Source organism: Thermobia domestica, chromosome 6, assembly GCF_964235325.1.
Source record: "Thermobia domestica chromosome 6, izTheDome1.hap1.1, whole genome shotgun sequence".
Taxonomy (NCBI): Eukaryota; Metazoa; Arthropoda; class Insecta; order Zygentoma; family Lepismatidae; genus Thermobia; species Thermobia domestica.
Genome location: NC_137459.1, coordinates 3,772,840 through 3,786,441, shown reverse-complemented (window position 1 = coordinate 3,786,441; position 13,602 = coordinate 3,772,840). Strand labels below are relative to the sequence as shown.

Genomic DNA, 13,602 nt, shown 5'->3' with positions numbered 1-13,602 from the left:
ATTCTCCATTCTTCTCTACACTCATGTTTCGAATCTAGTAAATTTGGATCGCTTGCATATATAAGACAATACTGGATGCGTGAAATTTATGACTTTCCTAGCCTTTGATTTAAATCTTATAAAATTCACTTCGATCCCAGCTCGCACCAAGTGAACTTTGTGGTGGACAAACACCGTGTGCGTGGGTTTCCTCGGGTTTCTCCCGTTTCCTCCTCTTTTTTTTCAATCCACTATTTCATTCATTTCTCACCATCACTGTCTCCTTTCGTCTAGCCAGCATACCCGTGGGATGTAAAACTGAAAGATTTAATTTTTCACAAAATTCACTTGCACTGGAGAATGGTCAATCCATGAATTAATGATTTCGTCACTTCCGGTGATAACGAAGCACAAAGTCCAAACAGTATGGCTGCTCGGTAAAGAAAGCATAGGACGGTATGTAATTCACATTTTTATAAAGCAAGTTCTATACTTTCTTCCCTTTGATCAATTCTGTCAATCATTTTGTTTTCGAAAATTGAGACAAAAAACTTCACTCTTTTATAATTTTGACAGATCAGTAAATACAAAGCTTAGCAAAGTTAAGTTCTATATATAACAAACATCCACCTAGAAACAGTGATCCCGAAAGTACTGGCGGAAGAAACCATTCATTCAACAGGAATGAATTTTGTAATAAAAACTGCTAAAAAATAAGCTCTATGGGACAAGATTCCATCAGAAAACTACACAAACTTCCCATAAAGACCACAGTATCCATAGAGTTTCTTAGGAAAGAACTTAGTGTGAATGCATACTATACAAGCAATTAAGAACGGAAAGTTATTCTACGACTGGAGGTGATGGGTCGAATAGATTCGATTTCCTCGACATCTTGACTATGAATTTGAAGATAATTTCATTCAATAGGTGTTTAGAACCAGTAAAATATCTAAAATAATACCTAATTCAATTAGTGAAATAATTAAGATGTTCAATAAACTCAGAGGTACTTACTTTTGCTTCTCTAAATTTCTACAAATAGTTCAAACAATAATATCGAGCGGAAAATTTTCGCTGATAACTGCATTTTCAAGACCAAAGTCAGAAACTATTTAAGTAGGAATTCCTAAATACTATTGTTTGAACGATCTATAAAAATTTTGAGAAGCAAAAGTGAGTTCCTCTGAATCCTCATCAAGTGCTCATCAAATCCTCATGATTACTCTAATTCAGATGTTCACTCTATAGATACTTAATGTCCTAGCACAAAGGATATCAAACGTAGTGAGCTTCAAGTAATGAAAATTACTGATCATCATCTATACGAGTGAAAGTGTGTAGTTAGTCTAGCGAGGGACTGGGTGCTGTACTGGTTTAGGAACCTGCAATGTAATCCGGAGGCTAGTTCGATTTCTCCGTTACAGTTTTTACTCTGAATTTGAGAGTTATTTCATTTTTCATATAAAACATGGATGGAGTTTGGAAACTTCTGCTAAATAATCAATTCGCGTAACATTTTGAGAACAAATTCTATAGATGCAATAGTTTCAAGCTATTTACCACCTATTGGTTTATTCATTTACTCCAAAGATGCCTATTTTCCAAATTCTCGTAGAAAGAAGAAAATAACGCCTCTGGTTTTTACGACCAACGTTAATTCGAGACATTTTCCTGTGTTTTGATGTAACAAACCAGTTAAAACGGTATTTATTTTGTTATTATGCATCCATTCAAATACTCCAATTGTCAAGTTTTCACTGACTGTCAGAATTGTCAAGATAAATAAGAAAAAAAAAAGATATAACAACCATAGGATGGATACGAATTAATCACACTAGTTACCTCTCCCCACTAAATTCGTTTTTCTTTCCAATATTTTGAGGATGCTGAAAGCAGTCAACGAAAATTGGATTCTGAATATATTCTGAATGAACTGGTAACTTTTCAATTTACACTAAGACAGGTCTTCACGCAGCTTAATACACTGATCTTTGCTAAAAATGCAACTCCAAGAAGGAATAACAACACACTTCCAATAACAGGGTATGATGTACAAAATATTACAATTTCAGCGGGATAGCGTTTGCGTAGGCCATTATCATCCTCGGCCAGGAATACAATAAGAGGATGGTTTCTGCAGTATACAGGTAGTGGGTCGACGTCATAAACAAGACAACTGCGATAGAGTAGCCTATGGATACAGGGCAAACCACCACAGCAACAATGCCTGTGTGGAAGCAACGAACAGAAGAGAACCGTAAGGAATGACGACAGAGTAGTGAACCGCGGAAAATGCGATCACACCACCGGATGACAGATCTCTCTCTCGCACTGTCACGACGACTGTGCAGCGTCTTGCACAATGTTAGCTCGACGCTGGAGACGGTAACACACGTGGACTTTCCGACAGCTGTTGAGGAACGCTAGACTAGCGATACATATGCCTATCTGTCGCCTTGCATTGACCACAAACGCCTCTAGTTACAATGCGTGCGCGAATGCTACTGCTGGCAAGCTAAGTTATAGACGTGTTTCTCGACGAGTCCTACACTGATGGCGGCTTGACAAGTGCGAAGATATTCCATCGTCTGAGAGTGTGGAGCACCATTTTGTCCCGAAATGTTCATGCCTCGTTTCAGAAGTTAAGCGCACTGCTGCTTCTCTATCCTGCATAGTCGCCTGACATACAGACCACTGAAAATGTGAAAGATATGGCTGGTCGGTACCTTGTTCGTCACAGGCCTCCAGCAGACAGTGTTGATGTTATGTGGACTCAAATACAAGCAGCGTGGCAGGCGATTCTTAGTTGCTTGGTTTGGATCAGTAAATGATGGAGCTCTACAATTAGATGATCACTTGATAAATTCATTTCTTATGGGCTTAGTTACAGAAACAGTTCCTTGTCTTACCTCTGTCCGCAGCTGCCTTTGGAAGTTAAGAAGTCGAAGAGCTCTTAACTCTATCTGTGCTTTCATTTTTAAATCTTCTGCCATTACAGTTGGCAAATTACTTAGTTCTTCGATTCTATGAGCTATCCTGGCCGAGAGCCTAAAACAAAAAAATCTTTATCAATTTTTAAGTTCATCTTCAAATACTACTTCACTCGATTACAATAAAAATAGTTCAGATAGGTAAGATTAAAGGCTTGTTCGAAATTTCCAACAACCAATTATAGTAATAGTATAAAAAAGTGTTTGTACACGAAGTAAAACCTACTTGGAAATACTTATCACAAATAAAAATCAAATCAACTTATGACGAAAAAAACGGAATATGAAAAAGAAAATCTCTTGTCTGACGCTTTTCATTCACACTGCACACTTCTACTTCTTAGCAGGACACGGCAAAAAAACAATCAAAACAAACCGAACAGGAATACATTACTAAAATCAAACACACTGATAAATGTGATGGAACATAGTAATTACACTTACTGAAGTGTCATTACATTTATCAATCCATTTCATTTTAGTGTGTGTATGTCCCAGTCGAATCCCTTAGTGTTCTAACGTTTAGGATTTTTATACCTTTACCTGGTCTTGATAATGAGTGGGGGTATGTCCATGAAAGATATGAGTTAAATGCAATGTTTGCGATTATAAAGCATCAAAGGTAAAAGTAAACTCGTTTTCTTCTTGTCTCTAATGCCTTTCATATGCTTAACTTCCACATATGAATCGGCTACGTATTTTGCTTTTTATCTACTGATTTAACTCACCTATTGAGAAACTTGACAAATATACACTCCGATAAACAGAATAGGAAATGAAATTATACTAATCTTTAGCTACAAAGCACCAATACTCTATCCGTGTCATGTGACTAACGAATGTACAGTAACAATTCAACACAGAAGTAATTTTAACCAAGAAGCAAAAACATGTTATTTTACAATGAATATCCTACCTGTTTTCTCGCTCTTGAAGGATGATCAATGGATCCAAGCCTGTAGGCTTTGTAACAGGCGTTACCCTGTTCTGTTTCTGCTGCTGAGGCGGGCAGGGTTGCGGAGCTGGGGCTGCTGGTCGTGGAACAGGCTGAGTCATCACAGGTGGAGGAGCTGGTTGAGAACCTTGCTGGGGCTGGGTAGTCACTGGCTGCGTTGGGGGCTGAGATGGAAGGGGTAAGTTGATTGGTGGTTGAGTTGGTTGAGTCGCTGGTTGCGGGGGCTGCGTAGGTGGTGTAGGAGGAACCGATGGTGGTGCCTGGGGAGGGACACTCGTCGGTGGAAGAGCTATCGACGGCACGATTTGAGGAATCGGTGCAGATGACACTGCTGGCGGCTGATGCTGTGGAATGCTGGGAACTGCCGACGTCACTGCTGGCATTGGAGAAGGGGTCTGTTGAGTCGGAGGCTGAGGTGCAGGTGCAGGTGCTGGCGGCTGGGGCTGCTGCTGCTGTTGAGAATTGGGAGGGGGTCCCGTGGGAGGTGCCATCTGTGCCATCATGGGAGACTGAGTAGGTGGCTGTCCCCCTGGAGGACCTGGAGGTCTCATCGGATGCTGCATCGGTCCTGGTGACGTACCTTCAGAAATAAAACACACTTTCTCTTACATGAAGCATTTTATGTTAGAAACTTTCAACATATGTCTTGCTAAACTATAACGAAATATTTTTTTTTCTCAGCTAAGGATATTAAATCTTATGTTATAGTTGTTTACCTAAAATGACACAAAACTTAGAAAACACTTTTCCAACTTCCTGACTTTATATCATTGTATTTGTTGACTATAACAATAGTTTTGTATAACCAAAATATTTGAATTTATACGAGTTGTACAAAAATGTTTGTCTCTTACAGTCTTGATGATATGTTGTCCTATAATGTGTAAAAATTAAAAGATCAATTTCTCTATGATGCTATTTTCTAATTAATCAAACTTTCTTCTATATAAATTGCTGTGCGTTACTTATTAAAAATCACATTTCTCAATTTAAAAAGGCTAAAGAAGTGACATTCTATTAAGCTGACTTCTACATTCAATCTTTAATGTAAGTTTGAGCGCAAAGGAAGTATTTTAGAAAGAAATTGGAGACAAGATTCACTTACTTTACTGAGTGTATTCTGAATTTGGATTCAAAAGTTACAACTTTTCATTTCGACTTCCAGTCTAGAATGATTATTTCTGGTCCATTTTGGAAGCTGGAAATATCTTCATTATGTTGCTTTTGTTTAAACACACAGTATGCAACATGAGCCGAGTTGTTAGATTGGTACAAATTAGCGACCTATTATGGGGGTGTGAATGAAATGTCCGCTTTGGGGTCTCAGCAACACAACACAGGAATGGACTGTCACAAACTCAGCAGACATCCAGCAAACAAGTTGAGGTACCCAGGCAGTTAAGAGTCAGTGCATGATTGAACGGAAAAAAATGAAATCTTTAAGTTTTACGCCCCATGGTTATGCTGGATAGACTAAAGGAGAAGGTGATGATGTGAAATGAATGAAACGGTGGAATGAATCAAGTGGCAGGAATCGGGAGAACCCCGAGAAAACTCCCCACACATGGTGTTTTTCACGACAAAGTTCACTTGGCGCGAGCTGGGATCGAACCTGGGACCCCATGCACAAAAGGTGAACGCTCTACCACTGAGCACCGTGGCCCTTGTGACTGAACGGGATCACATATGAAAAAGTAGCATGGAGAACACAAAACTGGGATTGCATTTTCTTTACAATTCCAAACGGGGACACACTGCACAGCAAGCTGCAAAACAACACACAGTGCATTTGAACAGAATTCATTTTTTTCCGGTGACACAACACTGGAAAATGAGCCCCCTGGGCACGGACCAACATTACTTTTGGATAAGCTCCTCAGTACACCGTGGGAACATACCTTCGGAAAGGTGTTCGTGCCACTGCAGACGAGTTAGGAATACACTACAGAACAGGTATTCGGTGGCTTCCCCCAATCAGTAAGGTAAAAGGGTTGGATTCATGAGTAAAATATGAATTTACATCAACAAGAACCGAGTTCTCTGAACGTAATGGATAACGGGAAAGTTTCCCAACTCGGACCGTCACTGGAGATGACAAATGGGTCTGTTATGACAATCTTAAAAGGTCAGGACAATAGTTCAATTGTGATTATTGTCCAGGACAGTTTGCTAAACCATGTCCCCAGACTCACAAGGTGTTTTTAATCATGTCTTCCTAAGACGAGGTGAAATCATGAATAGAGATCGTCACAGTGCACAACTCCACGGAAACTTGTACCCGAGCAAGCAAAATAGATGATGTACTCATGTTGTACTCCCAAACGTTAGTCAAAGAATGGTGCAGATTCTCCAAAGTTGCAGTATGAAACCGTTCCTTACCCACCCAATTCTCCCGATCTCTCTCCCACTACCACCTCTTCCGTCACCTTGACCACTTTTTGAGACGGAAGAACTTTCCTGGTGATCGGGCGGTGCAACGTACGGTTCAGAATCTCTCTCTATCGCAGAGTCTCTTTCGCCAGGGACTCCACGATGGCAACTTTTGCAGATAGCGACTATGTTGATTAATCAGAGATCGTAGTTTTCATGTGTTTGCCCTTTGGAGATGACGCACCTGGGGCAGACAATTCATTCACACCAACCTAATACATTCGGTACGAATTAACGTTATATTACATTCAATTAGTTTTGTTAAGTTGCGATAATTTTCATGTGTTTTGGGTTACCGATTAATGCCATGCGTTCATAATATATATATAAAAACAATGATCTTTGTAAACGCATGTATTGGTGTAGCGTTTCCTTATTTAGTAAGATTGAAAGCGTTCCATTGACAAGCTCGAAACGTTCACTATAAACCAGCTCTTTGAGGGTGTACTTTGGCGAGTTATTTCCTATATCGAGAAATTTGTAACACCCACAAGAAACAATAACACTAAAAAATTAAGGAAAGTCACCAACCTGAGTCTCCTTGCACGTTAGTTCTTTGGAATGCTGGACTCTGCGTTGGATCCATTCGTTTCCCTTGCACGGCTAGTGACAAGTGTTGAGGGAGTGGCTGGTTCCTTGCAAGCAACCTGTAAGCCATGATTTGCATTCTTAAAAGTTGCAACTGAGTTGGTGTAAAAATATGCTTCTGCTGGCCATCTTGTTGACTTCCAAAGCCCTGAAATAAGGAGAAAAATTAAATATTCATTAATTGCGTACAGAAAATTGTTTTATTTCAAAACAGAATTATAATTACTAAATATACAATTTATAGGTGTACACATCACCTGAAACTTCACCTTTGAAGTCATCTAATAATTTTACAATATGCAAGAAACAATTGTAAATCAGACGAATGATAATTGTAAATGAATGATTATGAAGGAATTGGTAGAATGGAAATGTGGGATGTGACTGTAGAACCTCTAGAAAACCCACGGACACGATGTTGTCCACTATGAACTCTCGTGGCCTAGGATCGAACCCGGTACCCCAGCATCAGAAGTAAGCACTCTACTATTGAGCCACTGTACTCCTGAGGTGTTTCAAGTTTACTTTAGTTTTCTTCCTTACGTGATCCTCTGAAGATTATTTTGGAATTTACCTGGCTGGGATCCCCGAATAAAGTCACTGACTTGTGATACTTCTGATTCATACCCTCCTGTATTTTAGTGTTGTACGTGTGTGTTTCCCTGATGCTGCTTTAGGAAATTGTCAATGGCAGTGAACTACCTATTCATGCTGTGTTGTTCGTGTAATCTGTGTGAACTGAACTGTTGTTGAAGAAAAACATTGAAGTTGCTTTAAAGAAGCCTGGCGTCTAGTACAAATTGATTAAATGCGAAATCATTGCTCCTAGTATTGCATTAACAATCCAGACTCATTCTGTTACGTGATGTTTTTGTCGTTAAGACGCGTCTTAACGTAACGAAGTTTGTATCATGCTTGTAAAGTATACTTTCGTATAAAACACGAAGACTAAAGCAGGAAGTTTGTTCCTCATATTGTACATCATACATGTCAAAGAGTCAAGTAAAAGAAAAAGTGGGTTGTAAAAATTACCATTTAGCGCTTCAATTTCATGGCGTGAATGAAGATATTACACACATAATTTTAGTTTGACTAATTACTAAATAAATGAGAAAAAAATTGTAGCTTAATTTACATTCATGTTCTTAAGCTTGTTTCATATGGACCTGACACTCCTGTACTTTCTCTGCCTGTTAATCTGGATTCTTTCGCATCTGATCTTTCTGTAGAAATAGCAATTATAATAGAAGCGACAGTAACGAAACCCCGCAATATTTCACATTGGTGGAACTGATCATTTGCAGGAAATAAGGATGATTGAGGAGCACAAAATATAATATACCCCATAATACTGTACATCAAAATGAGTCATACGAGTTATCGGAGAAAATTAGATTCTTGTCTTATTATTGTGATAAGAAACCATCGAAGTTCCAGCAATCTTCCCTTTCACTGATTTTAGCCGCAATCAATAAGGAAGTGAGGGAAGCCTGAAGAAAATATATTGTATCAGAATAAATACCTTCTTACAAACTGGAAAACTGTTGTTATCACACTATGAATTTGCGCGAATTTGCAGCGTGAGATGGATTCATTCCCCTATTCTTGACGGATTTCAATCCACCAAACAATAAGGTATTTCTAAAGACTGGAGGAAGGTACATACCAAATTTTATTGGTAGAAGCTCGCTACTTTCGCTTCAATATTATTATTATTATTAATAATGTACTTTCTTATACCTGAATGATTAGCACATATATGTGTATGCTTCGGGTTGTCGATCAAAGCAGTCTTGACTGCTACATCCCTTTGTAGGCTGTTAATATTAGCAAATTATTTTTATTACTAATAATCATAAAATCATGTACCAATTACCTCAAATCACAGTGTATATTATGATGCTTTCAAACAAGAAATAACCAAAATGCATAGAAAACAGAATGATGAATAATTCTTTCATCTTAACAGCTTAAGATCATAAAATTTATTTAGAGACATATTCGACTAAGACCATCCACTGACCCATATTAGAGGGAAAGATGACCACTGAAATTCACAGTTAAAAGGAAGACGTAGTTAAAAATATAACAACGTCATTGGTCCACATTTCGGCATGCTCCCATATTCATAGAAGATGCGGAATTCTATATTCAATGTCATGATTATGATGATGGTTACTGTGAAGGAACCTCATGTAATTAAGAGGTATGGATGACATTTTTAAACTTAGTGTGACTGACTTAATAAGTATCACCATCACTTTGAAAATCCTAGACATCGAGTTAAAAAATACAGTCCTCAACAAAGATTTCAACAAACTTAAAAGCAATCCACACTACATTACAGAACAGATAGAGGACTGAATAATGCCTACTAAAGCATACGAAGATTATAAAAGCAAATATAATTACCTGAACTGGCCGTGGAGGTCCATGTGACGCATCCATTTGGCCTGGAGGTCCCATTGAGCCTTGGCGAGCTCGTAAGGCTAAAAGCTGTGAATACCTTGGGTCATCTTGCATGCCTTTCTCTTCCATTGTGCTTATGGCTCGCTGTAATGCATTGATGTTATCCTGCGCAACAAACAGTTGAGTTGTCTGAGTAAAAGAAAAATTAAAAGTATTAATTTTAAACTTAGATATAATTTATAACGTGCCACACAGAATCTCTTTAGCTACGCTATGATCCTTGTCAAAAACTACAAAATGGTAGTGTACACTGCTTGAGAGAGTACGAAGTTCTGGATGTTAAGTAATCAACTTCCTTTTTTACCATAATGTTAAAATAATACAAGACTTCAGTCTTGCTAGTTTATTTGGTACTTCTGTAGTGTAATTATATATACAGCAGAAATGCCCGTTCCTCGCAAGGGAAGAATAAGTTTCTGGAAATTTTTCGAATCCATTGCCCCCTTATGATACTCACTTGAAGGAAAGTGTAATAATAATAATTCCTATTGTCACCTCCTTCCCAACCGAACGCCGATGGGGGCTGTAGCTAGACTTAACGACGTCCGGAGTATCACTATTTTGTATCTCAGCGACCCCGAAAACCGTGAATTGGACACTAATACACATAGTTTTCGATTATTGTTAAATGTCTAACTCTTCCCACCTTCACCCTCATTCCCATCTTGGTAGGGGGTGAATCTGGATTACAACCTCATCGGTGGTTTGACAATTCAACTCAGCGACCTTGAAAACTACTGATTTGACAATAATATCGGTAATTTCGATCGTTTTCACATGTCACCTTCCTATCCCCACCCCTCACGCTGACGGGGTATGAATTGGACTTGAACGTCATCGGAATTGTCATTATTAGGGGAGGAAGTTTTCTTTGAGTGTTACGTCCCACGGTTATGCCGGTTAGGCTAAAGGAGACGGTGATTATGAGAGATGAATGAAATGGTGGAATGAAGAAAGTGGGAGGAAACAGGAGAACTCCGAGAAAACCCACGCACACGGTGTTTGTCCACCACAAAGTTCACTTGGCGGGAGCTGGGTTTGAACCCGGGACCCCATGCACCAGAGGTGAACGCTCTACCACTGAGCCACCGCGGCCCCCCTAGGGGAGGAAGTTGATGAAATGTCATTTTTTTTCTGGTATCGTGGGAACAATGTCCACAATTTTGAGCTTTTAAGTCATTATTTCTGTCTTCTTTTTTAAAGTTTCGGGGATTTTCTGTTATTTTTGGTAACTTTCGGGGATTTTTTGTCATTCTCTTGATTTTGGCAATAGGCTCGATATTTTGCAACGAGGTAAACACAATTCCCATAAAATGACAATTTACAAACAAAAGAAAGAAAATCAGAACTCAGACATTAGTCTTTGTTTCTATGCTGTCAAGACAATGGTGATGTACTGCAAACATAAAATAAATAATAAGAAAACTTGGAGTTTACATTTTTATTAAATATTTCCAAAATTAATTTATATGCGTGTAAAAATTAAAAAATTGTTAAAAATTATTTCTGACGTCTGACGAACTTCGTTACTTTTCGGACGGTCTATATCTTGGCACAAGGAAACAGTATGTCTAGGAAGACCCTCCTCTCCTAAGTGTGTCCCTGATCATTTTCTGACTTTTCATGTACAATTTGTTCAATTGTAAACAATAATTATACGATTTACGTGAAGGCATTATTTCTTAATCTTTGCAGTAAGATGCAGGACATGGAAACAGACCATGCCACATAGTAGGCCGAGATACGAGAAAGAAGTCCATTTTACGCTGAATAATTTGCTGTATTCGTCTTATAATTAAATAATTTACATTTTACTTGGTTATTTCCATTTAAAGTCAAACTTTCATATTTCAACTTAAGAAGCTACCTAATTTTTTTCCGGTATCGTGGACATGATGCCCATCATTTGGTATGTTGTATTCTTTTACAGGTACAGGTACAAATTTAAGTCACTGTCACAATTCTTAGGTCATTTTTATCATGTTTTTAAGGGCATTTTATAGGTCATATTTCTATATTCTTGTTTTTGGTCATGAACTTCTGCTCAATAGTCATTATTCATTTCAGTGACCCCAAAAACTGCGGACTGTACACTAATATCGGTTGGATACGATTATTTTCACATGTTATACTCTTTCAGTCTTTCTCACCTCCATGCCCACAATGTCATGAAAACTTAAGGTAGGTTACGATTCACTCATCTACCAAAAATCATCAAATTCAGTGGAGCCGTCCGCCTAGGAGCTGGCTGAATCTGTGCTCTCTACACAGCGTATCATTCATAAATAAGCATGAATCTCCTTGTCACTCCTCACAACATCTGTACATGTCCCTTTACAGACACAAGTGAAAGACGTCTTGATATTTAAAAAAAATCGGCAAGGGGAGATATTTTCGATTATTTTTTCAATATCTCGCACCATTTGCAAAATTTAAGCCTACTTCTGGTTGGAGTTTCTAATTCATGTATGGCCAGTGTTTTCTTTCTTCTTGCATGCAGTATGTAATAAGCAAATGCATTACACACACAATTAATTATAATGTCAGTGAAATATGGTGTTAATTGGGCAAAACACTCCAAGCAGTAAAGATTCATCTTAACCTGGAGAAATGGTTATCTTTCGTTTTTCACTATCATTTGGCCATGAAACAAACGCCTGAAGATATACAGCCCTCATATACAATAATGTTATGTTGGAATGTATAACTCGTGGGATGTAATATTTTTTGAAATTTCAACACTTCCAAATGTACTCCTTGAAAATGTAATAAAGAAGTAACGGCTATGTTTTTTAAATATTCAATTAGAACTGGACAATCTACACAAAATTTGGAATCGACCAGTGAAAATGGCACGTTTCTAGCACTTGTGGTTCTCGAGATCTCATTGTCGAAAGGATTGGGGACAAACATATAAACCTAGCATTTTAATATATAGACTAGAGGACTTCTAGAACGCCTTGCGTTGTTCTCAACCAACAAACCTTAGCAGAATTGTTGGTTGTTTAACGCTGCAGGATACGAAAATTGGAAGTGTGAATGCACTTTTGCTCGTGTACATACCTGTCCCTTTACGGACCCAAGTAAAAGACGTCTTGATAAAAACCGGCAAGGGGTACCATAAAGGGGAATTTTTTCGATTATATTCTCAATATCTCGCACCGCTTGCAAGATTTGAGCCTACTTCAAGTTGGAGTTTCTAATTCATGTATGACCAGTGTTTTCTTTCTTCTTGCATGCAGTATGTAATAAGCAAATACATTACACACACAATTAATTACTCCCATCCGCCCATAGCGGAAAAACTACTCTGCACTATCTATTAAAATGATACAATAGCAATTAAAAGCGACTGAGCTCCAACCTATAACTTTGGCTTTCAAATCTTTCATTTACGGTTATGTGTGATTTCACGTTTAACAGAGACAAACATTTTAAGTATTTGTACTTTAAATAGTCTAAATTAGTTAACTATATCTTTTTCATAAAGTTTATGATATAAAATTATTGTTCAAAGACTTTGTATTTTAATCTAAAATCAATGCAAGTAAATTGTGCTTCCATCTTCCGAGTTCTTTTAAACTATGTTTATATGTTTGTGGTCAATCCTTTCGACAATGAGATCTCGGAAACTATAGGCTCTACAAGGATGACGTTTTCACTGATCGATTGGAAATTTTGCGTAGATTGTCCAGTTTTAATTGTATATTTAAAAAAAGCATGGCCATTATTTCTTTATTACATTTTTTTACGGTACACTGGAAGCGTTGAAATTAAAAAAAAAAAAAAAAAACTAAAGCATCATATAATATGCGTTATACATTCCAACACCACAATGTTGTATATGGGGGTTGTATACGTCTCAGGCGTTTGTTCCATGGCCAAATAATAGTGAAAAAGGAAGGATAACCATTTCTCGAGTCTTAAATCTTTATTTTTTGAGTGTTTTGCCCAATGAACACCATATATAACTGACATTGTAATTAATTGTATATGTAATGTATTTGCTTATTACATACTGCATTCAAGAAGAAAGAAAACACTGGTCATACATGAATTAGAAACTAGAACCGGAAGTAGGCTCAAATCTTGCAAACGGTGCGAGACATCGAGAAAAAATAATCGAAAAAATCTCCCCTTTATGATACCTTTTGCCGATTTTTTAAAAATCAAGACGTCTTTCATTTG

At 37.8% G+C, this 13,602-nt stretch overlaps 1 protein-coding gene across 8 annotated transcripts in view; it reads right to left on the bottom strand.

Moving 5' to 3' along the window:
* Positions 1 to 13,602, bottom strand: part of brm (ATP-dependent helicase brm) — a 91,445-nt gene that overhangs the window by 65,990 nt on the left and 11,853 nt on the right. For 7 of the 8 annotated variants that reach the window (XR_014131793.1, XR_014131794.1, XM_081761251.1 and 4 more), the window contains exons 3-6: positions 9,358 to 9,543; positions 6,889 to 7,093; positions 3,889 to 4,507; positions 2,892 to 3,030 (exon numbers count right to left, since the gene is read on the bottom strand). Coding sequence is in view for 6 of the 8 variants with exons in the window: in XM_081761251.1 (XP_081617377.1) it covers positions 2,892 to 3,030; positions 3,889 to 4,507; positions 6,889 to 7,093; positions 9,358 to 9,543 (1,149 nt within the window). In the remaining 2 variants the exon portion in view is untranslated. The remainder of the gene's footprint in view (positions 1 to 2,891; positions 3,031 to 3,888; positions 4,508 to 6,888; positions 7,094 to 9,357; positions 9,544 to 13,602) is intronic. The other variant, XM_081761250.1, reaches the window with a different exon arrangement.